The sequence below is a fragment of the Haliotis rufescens genome, unplaced genomic scaffold (genome assembly GCF_023055435.1).
Source record: "Haliotis rufescens isolate VD_foot unplaced genomic scaffold, xgHalRufe1.0.p SCAF_1, whole genome shotgun sequence".
Lineage (NCBI taxonomy): Eukaryota > Metazoa > Mollusca > Gastropoda > Lepetellida > Haliotidae > Haliotis > Haliotis rufescens.
In genome coordinates, this window is record NW_025963779.1 from 22,741,391 (window position 1) to 22,753,560 (window position 12,170).

At 40.5% G+C, this 12,170-nt stretch overlaps 1 protein-coding gene across 4 annotated transcripts; it reads right to left on the reverse strand.

The window, feature by feature from the left end:
* Positions 1-1,069: 1,069 nt before the first annotated feature.
* LOC124131586 (lipoyltransferase 1, mitochondrial-like) lies at positions 1,070-12,034 on the reverse strand. Of its 4 annotated transcripts, none has more exons than XM_046494952.2 (5): positions 11,938-12,034; positions 9,688-10,274; positions 8,289-8,396; positions 6,809-6,943; positions 1,070-1,517 (listed from the first exon to the last, which is right to left on the reverse strand). In XM_046494952.2, the coding sequence occupies exons 2-5, from the start codon at positions 10,222-10,224 to the stop codon at positions 1,086-1,088; spliced, it is 1,212 nt and encodes a 403-aa protein (XP_046350908.1). In that variant the 5' UTR covers positions 10,225-10,274; positions 11,938-12,034; the 3' UTR covers positions 1,070-1,085. The 4 variants fall into 4 exon arrangements, with proteins under 4 accessions (XP_046350908.1, XP_046350907.1, XP_046350906.1 ...); XM_046494951.2 differs by having other exon boundaries at positions 11,908-12,018; XM_046494950.2 differs by having other exon boundaries at positions 11,848-12,012.
* Between the last annotated feature and the right edge of the window lie 136 nt (positions 12,035-12,170).

Genomic DNA, 12,170 nt, shown 5'->3' on the forward strand with positions numbered 1-12,170 from the left:
ATAAACAGCCTTTCATTATGCATTTTATGTTGATTTTTGAGTGGTTATAAGCCACAATGTTTTTCACATGTAAATACCATGACATGAATTGAACCTGGAGCCTCACATATCATTTTTAGCACTGGGGCAGGTGATGAAAGGGTGTTTAATTTTACATGTCATGACTTGTTGTCTCTCATTCTCACGCCCGCGTCATCATATTCATTTTATGCAACAAATACTGTATTGTTTCACTATAAGGCATCCTGATGTTTTCTTATTTTTCTCTGGTATTTCTTGCATTTAGACAGTTCATAAGTTCGTTAAAACACTCCTCAGTTTTGGTTGAAAAAATAAAACCTTGAGAAAATTCCTCTGGCTTTCGGCCCTAGGGTTTTAAGTTCGCTCAATATTTTACATTTCAAACCAAAAACACAGAGTTTCAACACATAAAAAATCTAGTGCAAAGAACATCCATGACTAACGATTCTGAATATATGGACAGTGTTCCCGTTTGCTTTTGAAACTGCTAGTCCTTGTGGACTGGAAACTCTAAAAATTACCTGCCCCCCCCTTATTTTTGCCTGTCCTAACTTTCAACAAATAAAAAACCGTAAGAAAATTATTTGCTTTTAATTCTTTCAACATGATGTTCAGTGCAAAGATGTCATCTCTGAAGTAACTTAGTTAGATCTATTTGTCATTCACACAAACTTCAGTCACAATTTTCTTTTCTTTTTTCTCAAAATATTTTGAGATGAAGTCGCTACAAATGGATATTTAACCTATGAATGGACAAGGGGAAACCCTGATTGTAACAAACAATCTGACTTTGTTTGAATGTACTTATATGAATATCACTGATGTTTTGTTCAACAACAAAGATTTATAAGGTACTTTATTTGCAGGTCCACAGGGACTGGCAGTTACATGAATTACCGGTCCAAGCCTTATTTTACGGGTAAAACCTTGTAATTACCAGTAAACGGGAACGCCGATGGACCCCACATCCTTCAGATACACATTTAAAAAATTACATGTATCAAATATTTGCTACAAATAATCATACATAGGGTACACTTAAATCATGTAAATAGCTGCATCTTTTATTCACTAAGCAATGACTTTCTTATACATTCCAAAACCCACTGAACATGGGATTTTAATACCACACTCTCGTATCCAGAATTAGCCAGGGAGATTAAAGTTTGAAAAAAAGGAGATAACTCTTGTTTTTTCAAAGGCTTGTCAGTCAGCTTCACGAGGTATTGTTGAAGATGTGTGTCATTGCTAACTGCTGTTTGTCCTCCACTAGTAAGATTCGTTTTTATTTTGTGAATTTTACCTTTGACTATATCAATATTGAGGTCAAGGTCAACCTTTTGTCCATCAATGACTTTAGTGTAGGACTTGATGATTGAGAATGGAGGTGTTTTTGCAAAAATCCAATCCCAGTTTTTCAATTCTTCGATTTTTGTGGAAACTCCTGGAAAATCTGAATCTGTGATTGTATCGATGTGCCGTATGGAACAGTTTCCCTGAAAGAAAATACATGAATTTAAATACAAAGACTCAGAAACCCTTCACAAAAACAAAGTCAATTCATCAACAAGTAAATGAGTGTTGTTTTACGAAGCAGCCAGCAATTTACAGCTATTGTAAATCTTGACATTAAAGCGAAAAATATGAATGTCCCTTGTTTGCATTAATGAAGGGAGCCATTTTCATCACAACATTTTAGAGGTTTTTCTCATTTTAGGTTCACTGCTGAGCATGGTCGGAAACATTCATAACATTCATAAACAATTTAACTGAGAGCTAGATTTAGTGCTTCCCACGGAGATCAGTGTCAAGTGTGGTCAGTTTGTTAATACTTGCTGATTAGGCAGTTATGACAGTCGCCAACCGTATATAATTGTGTCTCCATTCTTGGTAACCTTGTCAAATAATCTTATTATTAATAGTAACTCACCACTCACCCATAGTGTATATGTCTATATAGTAACAGCGGTCAGTGTAAATACGTAAGACTGCTCATATACGATCAAAGGATTGCACTAACTCGAGTAACACCACTTGAAATATGTACAATCTTCATCGGTGACCTGACTGACCTATCTCATTTGAATATGACATATTTGGAACATATATTGCTTTTGATTTCATGGAAGTTCGATCACATGTCAAGCAGTTGAAGTTAAGTTTGTTATGATATTATTCATTCGAACTGCTATTACACAATACTAAATCTTGGAATTTTTAAGTCTACAGTCTTGATGTCATCGTTTGCAGATTAGTGTTATATGTTCAAAGGTAAGGCTTCTCACACTCATTCCATGACTTACAGTCTATGAGGGTGACCTGTAATTAATCCTATCTGTACCTGGGCAACCACTGACTGAATGCATGAGCAACAAACATAATAACATAGGTCACACACATCAACAACAGAGTCTAACCTACCCAATTTTTTGTCAGCTCTTTTGACAAACAAGGTATTCTTGGGAACCTTTCCTGACCTTAAATGAGAACAAAGTGACGTTTCACGAAATACAATGTCATGTTCTTTGGTCTGGGAGCTTCTCTGTGTGTCTCTCAACTTGCCCCTGCACCACACACCTGGTGAGAAGATGCTGGGTACAGCAGTCCCGGTCATAATTGGTGTTTGTCGTAAAAGACATTCAATTGGATTTGATGGTTCGGCTCCATATGATGACTGTTTCTATGTTATCATGTCGAAATGGCATGGACCCAGACTGTTTGTGGGTAGACCCAGGCTGTTTGTGGGTAGACCCAGACTGTTTGTGGGTGGACCCAGACTGTTTGTGGGTAGACCCAGGCTGTTTGTGGGTGGACCCAGACTGTTTGTGGGTGGACCCAGACTGTTTGTGGGTGGACCCAGGCTGTTTGTGGGTGGACCCAGACTGTTTGTGGGTGGACCCAGGCTGTTTGTGGGTGGGCCCAGACTGTTTGTGGGTGGGCCCAGACTGTTTGTGGGTGGACCCAGACTGTTTGTGGGTGGACCCAGGCTGTTTGTGGGCCCAGACTGTTTGTGGGTAGACCCAGACTGTTTGTGGGTAGAAACAGACTGTTTGTGGTTAGAAACAGACTGCTTGTGGGTAGACCCAGACTGTTTGTGGGTAGAAACAGACTGCTTGTGGGTAGACCAAGACTGTTTGTGGGTAGACCCAGATTGTTTGTGGGTAGACCCAGACTGTTTGTGGGTAGACCCAGACTTGTTTGTGGGTAGAAACAGACTGCTTGTGGGTAGACCCAGACTGTTTGTGGGTAGAATCAGACTGTTTGTGGGTAGACCCAGACTGTTTGTGGGTAGACCCAGACAGTTTGTAGATAGACCCAGACTGTTTGTGGGTAGACCCAGATTGTTTGTGGGTAGACCCAGACTGTTTGTGGGTAGACCCAGACTGTTTGTGGGTAGAAACAGACTGCTTGTGGGTAGACCCAGACTGTTTGTGGGTAGAATCAGACTGTTTGTGGGTAGACCCAGACTGTTTGTGGGTAGACCCAGACTGTTTGTGGGTGGACCCAGGCTGTTTGTGGGTAGAATCAGACTATGGGCAGACCCAGACTGATTGTGGATAGAATCAGACTGTGGGTAGACCCAGACTGATTGTGGGTAGGCACAGACTGTTTGTAGATAGATGATGCAGACTGTTCGTGGGAAGACCCAGACTGTTTGTGGGTAGAATCAGACTGCTTGTGGGTAAACCCAGGCTGTTTGTGGGTAGACCCAGGCTGTTTGTGGGTAGACCCAGACTGTTTGTGGGTGGACCCAGACTGTTTGTGGGTAGACCCAGGCTGTTTGTGGGTGGACCCAGACTGTTTGTGGGTGGACCCAGACTGTTTGTGGGTGGACCCAGGCTGTTTGTGGGTGGACCCAGACTGTTTGTGGGTGGACCCAGGCTGTTTGTGGGTGGGCCCAGACTGTTTGTGGGTGGACCCAGACTGTTTGTGGGTGGACCCAGGCTGTTTGTGGGCCCAGACTGTTTGTGGGTAGACCCAGACTGTTTGTGGGTAGAAACAGACTGTTTGTGGTTAGAAACAGACTGCTTGTGGGTAGACCCAGACTGTTTGTGGGTAGAAACAGACTGCTTGTGGGTAGACCCAGACTGTTTGTGGGTAGACCCAGATTGTTTGTGGGTAGACCCAGACTGTTTGTGGGTAGACCCAGACTTGTTTGTGGGTAGAAACAGACTGCTTGTGGGTAGACCCAGACTGTTTGTGGGTAGAATCAGACTGTTTGTGGGTAGACCCAGACTGTTTGTGGGTAGACCCAGACAGTTTGTAGATAGACCCAGACTCTTTGTGGGTAGACCCAGATTGTTTGTGGGTAGACCCAGACTGTTTGTGGGTAGACCCAGACTGTTTGTGGGTAGAAACAGACTGCTTGTGGGTAGACTCAGACTGTTTGTGGGTAGAATCAGACTGTTTGTGGGTAGACCCAGACTGTTTGTGGGTGGACCCAGGCTGTTTGTGGGTAGAATCAGACTATGGGCAGACCCAGACTGATTGTGGATAGAATCAGACTGTGGGTAGACCCAGACTGATTGTGGGTAGGCACAGACTGTTTGTAGATAGATGATGCAGACTGTTCGTGGGAAGACCCAGACTGTTTGTGGGTAGAATCAGACTGCTTGTGGGTAAACCCAGGCTGTTTGTGGGTAGACCCAGACTGCTTGTGGATAGAAACAGACTGCTTGTGGATAGAAACAGACTGTTTGTGGGTAGAAACAGACTGCTTGTGGATAGAAACAGACTGCTTGTGGATAGAAACAGACTGTTTGTGGGTAGAAACAGACTGCTTGTGGGTAGACTCAGACTGTTTGTGGGTAGAATCAGACTGTTTGTGGGTAGACCCAGACTGTTTGTGGGTAGACCCAGACTGTTTGTGGGTGGACCCAGGCTGTTTGTGGGTAGAATCAGACTATGGGCAGACCCAGACTGATTGTGGATAGAATCAGACTGTGGGTAGACCCAGACTGATTGTGGGTAGGCACAGACTGTTTGTAGATAGATGATGCAGACTGTTCGTGGGAAGACCCAGACTGTTTGTGGGTAGAATCAGACTGCTTGTGGGTAAACCCAGGCTGTTTGTGGGTAGACCCAGACTGCTTGTGGATAGAAACAGACTGCTTGTGGATAGAAACAGACTGTTTGTGGGTAGAAACAGACTGCTTGTGGATAGAAACAGACTGCTTGTGGATAGAAACAGACTGTTTGTGGGTAGAAACAGACTGCTTGTGGGTAGAAACAGACTGCTTGTGGGTAGACCCAGACTGCTTGTGGGTAGACACAGGATAACATGCATACTTTGTCAAATGCTTCCTGCCTCACTCTTTTTCAAAAGCTGGATGAGAATCAGGTTAATTTTTTATGCCCTCATGTATGACAACAAAACTTTATAGAAATTCTTAAAAAATATACATATAATACAGTAAAGTTGATAAGACATTATTTTTGTATAGAAACCAAAGCAATTTGGTTCACTGATTTCCTAATTAGTTCTGATCAAAGTTTCCATTTTTACTCTTTTGAAAATGAGTGAATTCTTTGATCAAATTTAACAGAGAACGTAGTCCAAACATTGTATCTTTAAAATGAACATCTAAACAAGACAATTATAACTTGAAATAATTGATGGTTTGATCAAAATTCGCAAAGAATCAGAAAGAAACTGTAAACATATTTTTCATCCCAGCTGCATGCACAAAATAATGGTCAAATGTTAAAATCCACTTTTAGTTAATCATAACAATGTTTAACCGAGTTACATGAACTGTAAGATGTAGCAAAATGAAGTGTGGTCGAGAAAAAGTAACTAGGTAATAATTTTAGTGATACTTTCTGATGGACATCCTTTACAAAACACCCAAATAAGTAACGAAATAAATTATGCCAAGACATAGAAATATAATAAATCTTCCGATTGACTCCAGTAACTAAGTTCTTTGTTTCATATTTAATAAAGTCATTTGTACTGGAAAATGGATAAATTGTGAATTTCATGCACACCGCTATTTTCTTTTTGTATCATAGAACAATGGGATGTGGTCGTTAATTCACAAGTGTGTTAACATATACAAACAGGTACTTACATGTAATAAATGTTGTTTGTCAAACAAGAAAACAAACATAACTCAACATTAATAAATATGTAAAGGGTTGGACAACTGATTTTTCTTTGCAGTGAATTCCCTGCAGGTAAATCTTTGAATCTCGCATAATCTCGTGAATAAGTGCCGCTTGATCTTGCACGCCAGTGATAATCACCCAACTAGCTCCAAAGCCCGTCTCTCGATATATCACCCTTGGGTAGACCCAGGCTGTTTGTGGGTGACCCAGACTGCCATTGTGTTGAGATGAGATGAAATTGGGTTTAACGTCGCGTCCAAGATTATTGCACTTATATAGCGACGTGCATGCACGTGTGTGTGTGTGGCTGCTTGTACTAGTCCGGACTCATGCCGATTTATAGTGCTAGCTCACTGAGATACCATGCTGCAGTTTAACATGAATACCCCACTCAGACACAGTATACTGACTCCGAGCCGACCAGTCCTTGTTTTAGCCCCTTAATGTTGAGCGCCAGACAGGGTAACAACAAGTACCATCTCTTAACGTCTTTTGGTATGACGCGGCCGGGGATCGAACCCCGGACCTTCCGCTTTCCGGGCAGACGCTCTACCACAAGACCACGGAGGCGGCGCCATTGTGTTGAGACCAGACTGCTTGTGTGTAGCCGCAGACTGTTAACTGATACCCCAAACATGTCCCAGTTCAAATGTCCCCCTGTAGCTCTTCTCCTTACCTGTGGTGTGTTATGATGGAGAAACTTGTCCCCAACACATTGCAAAATTGATGGGATGTTTATGGATGGTGCAGACACAACCAAGTTGCGAACATTTGCTGGAACACTCTCTGTTGATTTGCTTTTAACACCAATCTGTTCCAAAATAAAACACAACATAAAGTGAATGAGTACAAGTACATTTCAACAACACAACAAAAACTTGCTCTGGTATATATTCAGTCCGAAACAACACATCTGACACTCGTAAGGTAGATTCTGCTTAACTGGGAAAATACTGGATAAGGCTTAAAAAAGTAATAGTCTTGGTTCTCAGGCACCGCCATCTTCCCGAGGCAAGAGAGTTAACTGCCTTTAAAAGTCCAGTTTCCACCCTTGCTGAACATGGCTGGAATTACTGGGCTCGATCGTAGCGCCACCAGTGGCTATTACCAGTTATGTCCCCTCTAAGCCTCTCCTATGGACCAATGAGACTCCACCTCTAGTATCACTTGCGTTTGCTTCACCCAAAATGGAGGCGCCCAGTCAAGACGATCTGATCGATAATCAAGATCTATATTGTGATAAAATGGGTCTTACATCGCGAAATGCATCAAATCACGTGAGCACCTTGATTAAAAACATGAAAAGATTTGGAAAATATCTGTTGACATATCTGTTGACGGTGCACATGCTCTGCAAATCCTGCAGTCAACCAAAATCTGCATGACACTTTACGAACCGGATTTCGATTTCAGTGCGCGATTTTGATTGGGCTATGCATAGTCTCGTTAGTCCAGCCAAAACGTAACTCCATAATACCAGCCTAGTTCGGCAAGGGTGGAAACTGGACTTTTATAGTCAGTTAACTCATTTGCCTCGGGAAGATGAGGCACCGCATGCATCATCATAAAATTAGCCTCATGTTTCATTTTTATTTCCATTTTTAAATAAAAATAAAAATTCTTTATATACTTAAAAACAATTGGATCCAATACAGCACACAGTTACTTCCCTTTACGGCGCATCTCATGTTCTGGTCATGGCAGCAATAGGAGTTTGTATGCTTGTTTATTTGGTTACATGCTAGTTTGAACAAAAAAATCCCCACAAAACACCGCCCGCACTATATTTACAAAAGTCATTGCCTGAGAACCAATTCTTTTATTTTTTTAGACCTAACTAGGTGTTCTTGTTGGGATACAATCAAGACCACCTTTATCTATTCCAGGTAACTAGATCTGTTAAAGTAGACATTCAGTATAACTAGTTGTCATGAATATCATATTAATATTTGTGATGATTGAAACCACTTTAATCAGCATAGCCTAGTCAAGAAAAACTTGAAAAACAGTTCATTCCACCCTAATTCTGATGAATGTTTTTTTTATAATGGAATTTGATGAGAGGAGAAAAGCAAATTTTCTCTTGTCTTGGGACCAGTTTCTAACCCTGCTTGTAAAAGTCATTGTGACAGTGAGTAACTGATCCAAGTACCAACCATGGGCGACTGTAGCAAGGTAGCGAGTCGCTCCACATCCACATCCACCAGGAGAGTAAAATGGTGGTATGTCCGATGACCTCCCAACTTGGCTGCTGTACCGGACACCTGAACAAATACAACACTGAACTTAAAATGTATTTTTACTCATAAACACAGATGTCTCCCCCATCCCTTTTTTTTAAATACATTAGTTCAAGTTGTTACTATAAGTGTGCTTGCAAATTGGAAAAGCAATGATAGCCAATTATTTGGTTTCAAGCAGAAATATTCATTAGCTGTAGAGTTCTGACGGGAAACAAACGCTATTAGTTTGAGACTAAGTCCAATTTTTTTCTGTGGAAACACAAGAAATTAAGAACCATAAACATTGATAAATATGTAAAGGCAATAGTTGAGCATGTGGTCGTTGCATGTACAGTTTCAAGCAAAAATATTCATTAGTTTGAGAGTTAAATGGGCCAGAAATGAAGATTAGAGTTGTTTGAGACTAAGTCTAATTGTTTCCATAAAATTTTGAACGTTTGAAAATATCAAAGTCACCAGTTAGGATGATGAGCAATGCATATGCCAAGTTTTATTGACCGGAAACAAATCCTACCCTTGTTTAAGGCTAAGTCTAAATTGTTTCAATAAAAACTGAAAACAATAAACTTTCCAAATTTTTAAATATCAGAAGCTATCAATTAAGATGATGAGCAGAGAGAGACATAATAACAAACAAAACATGGACTCCTATTTCAGAACCGCAATATTCCAAAAACAGGTAGCAAGCATGGAGTCACTCCTCAGGTGAATTCCTTACCTTGTCATCTTGCTTTAATGGCTACCCTTTGTGGTTATGTGGACAAGGTGTTCAACCTGTGATGATCAGGACACGTCTGTGGTTCAAATCCCACAGAAATGATAAAATATATGAGTCCCATGATATGATTCAAACCACGCATCTTCTGATCCAGGGTCGGATGCCTTGCCCATATGACCAAAGAGGTTAACCCAATCAACAAGTTGTCATGGACTCCACACCCTGCTACACACTACCCCGTCATCAAAAAGGCATGTTCCGAGCAGCATAGTAGGGTATGGAGAAAATTGATACAGGATTGCTCAGCCCCACGTTAGGCGCCAACGTAGCGGACATAAATATCCAAGTCCTGTTATTGGATTCGAACCATGGACCTTTTGGTCCGAGGACAGACGCCTTGTCCACATGATCAAAGAGGTTAACAGTGTCAGTGCATCTGTGGGATGAATCCACGCCTTACTACAGCAGCTACAGACAATGGCAGGTAATACATAAGCTCAAAACCAGAATCATGATTAAGAGAGTCAAACTGAACAAAAACGTTTCATTTACCTGTTCATGTAAGAATAACAACCTCATTCTGTGTTAACTAACCTTAAAAAACCCATCTAGTATTAGGTCCTCTCTGCAGTTGATTGAAAGATCAATATCCCACATGGATACTAGTGCGCTCTTCACTAACTCCAAGTTCTCTTTCCTGTTGTACCTCCGTCGACTCTTGATAAAGCTGAGGTTGAGGTTCCCCGTGTCGTGATACACTGTCCCCCCACCACTCTTCCGTCGGGCCAGATCAACCTTCTCAGCCAGGATCCTAGCCACATTGCACTCCATCCATGTATTCTGGTGCAGACCTGTCACAACAGCAGGCCCATTACTCCACATCAGCAAGTAGCTCTTATTTTCTAAATCTCCATTTTCGTAAATCCAATCCTCCAAGGCAAGATTTTCAAAAATGTTTTTGGATCTTGAAACATACGCAACATGTTCAGGAGCTGCTGTTGTATATTGTCTTGAGAAATGTCGACTGACATGGGAGTGTTCAAGGTCATATGCCCGAGTACACTCTTTCAAAACAGAGCGTAGAAATAGTCTTGATTTTTTAGGACAACAAAGTAGCTTATGAATCAACATTTCAATGAGGGGCTAACTGCTGGGTCGATGGGATCCTTTGCGAATTAAATCTGTAACAAAAAACAAGATTAAAACTTACAATTATTCAAAGTTCCAACTATACTCTTATATGACAGCAGAGACCATATAATAATCTATTATATGGTCTCTGATGACAGTGTATTTTATTGTTTAACAATGATTGTAACTGTGTAACTGCCTAGCCCCACCCTGGAGGCTTGACCACTGTCGGCGCTGGGTAAATATAACATTATTATCATTGACTTTTGCTATCACCACTGTACTTTTTGTATTTGATACTGACCACTGCCATTATATTATGTATTGCCATTGAATATCATGAATATTGTACTACCATCCTATTATTTGCTGCCATCATAATTGCTATGCAGTAATTTGTATTGATTTGTAAACTTGGTGAATTTGGAAATAAATTTGTTGATTGTATACTATTTGTTGGTTGTTTGTTGGTTTCACACTAAGTTCTTTTACGTACAGATTTTTTTGGTAAACATATTGTTTCAATTTGGCTATTGACACGTAACAATAGTGACTGATTTGATTTTGATAAATCAACTCGCAGAAAAAAATGGACTGACACCTAAATCAATTTGGATATTTCATTGGCCTTTTCAGGCGACTCCACCCCTGTAGCCTTCATCCCACTAGTCTTCTTACTTACTTACTTACTTACTTACTTACTTACTTACTTTGGAGATTTAACGTGCGCTTTCCGACTGATGCTCATTTCGCACATGGGAACTAGTCTTCTCTTGTTACAGGGCTTTTATTGTATACCAGTAATCCCTAATCAGGCTGTGCTGTTCCATGGGATCACCCCCTCTGCTCATAAGACTCAAGATTGGCTGAAAGTCCTGAAGATTGATGCAAGAAGAAGAAGAAGTTCTAAATCACACTCACTAAACCTATGGATAACAGCAGAGTTTAACAAATACACCAGTCCACTAGACAAATGCTAGTGATCAGAACAATCAATTGTAAACTCTAGGTAGTGTAACTTGTACAATATCAAGTCACATTTTCAGAATGAAAGGACTGAAATTGGTTGAATGTGTGATATGAAAGAAGATTTACTCTGATATTTTGTACCTGTTTATTTTGCAGTAAGAGTGTTTCTGTTTTCTAGCTGAATTATACTTCTTTATTACAATTAGTGCGACGTTTCGGGGTAGATCCTAACACCTTTATCAAGCAAGTGATTGATAAAGGTGTTGGGATCTACACCGAAACGTCGCACTAATTGTAATAAAGAAGTTGTTCATCCATAGAACTTGTCTTACTTCATCACTACAACTTCTAAATGCCACTTAAAGAAGTGAGTTATACTTGTTGAACCCTGAAAGACATAAACCTGACATATGCATTTGGCTTTAGGGTGACGACCTGAGGCAATAGGCGCAGATGGTCACCCCTATGCTCTGTGTTTTAAATTGATTAAACAAGTGCGTGTTACGTTGGCAATAAGTTATTTACACATCCACAGCCACATTTTCATGTGGAACTCATGTACAAATTGTAGCAGTGTCTGTTTGATTCTTTTATTTGCGCTTCTTTGGATTTTGTTTTTGGGTTAAATCAGTTAGACTACGGAAATAGAGTTACCTGTCCAACGAGTCACAGGTGCATCGGTTTCCTTTGAGAGTAATTAACACATACTAATACCTATCTATGACAAGCACCTGTCTGTTGTACCTAGTATCACTATAGAACGTCCACCACACCAAAAGTTGGAACAACTTCAGTCATCTCTCAGCGAAGCAGCCAAGAAGGAGGCTAACCCTGAAAATACGAATATATTTTGCGAACCTACTTAAAATTTTTCGATTTTTCGATTTAACAAATGCAAATACAACATGTCATTGTCATGAATAAAAAGACGCATATTTTACTTTAGTTACTTTTGTTATTCCCGTGTCAACGTTTTC

Excerpts from the sequence above, each read along its gene's own strand:
- LOC124131586 (XM_046494952.2), bottom strand. The coding sequence starts at position 10,224 with ATGTTGATTCATAAGCTACTTTGTTGTCCTAAAAAATCAAGACTATTT. Across the intron at positions 6,944-8,288 it reads CCTTGCTACAGTCGCCCATG|ATTGGTGTTAAAAGCAAATC; the intron begins GTTGGTACTTGG and ends ATTTTGGAACAG. Across the intron at positions 1,518-6,808 it reads TCCATCATAACACACCACAG|GGAAACTGTTCCATACGGCA; the intron begins GTAAGGAGAAGA and ends ATTTTCTTTCAG.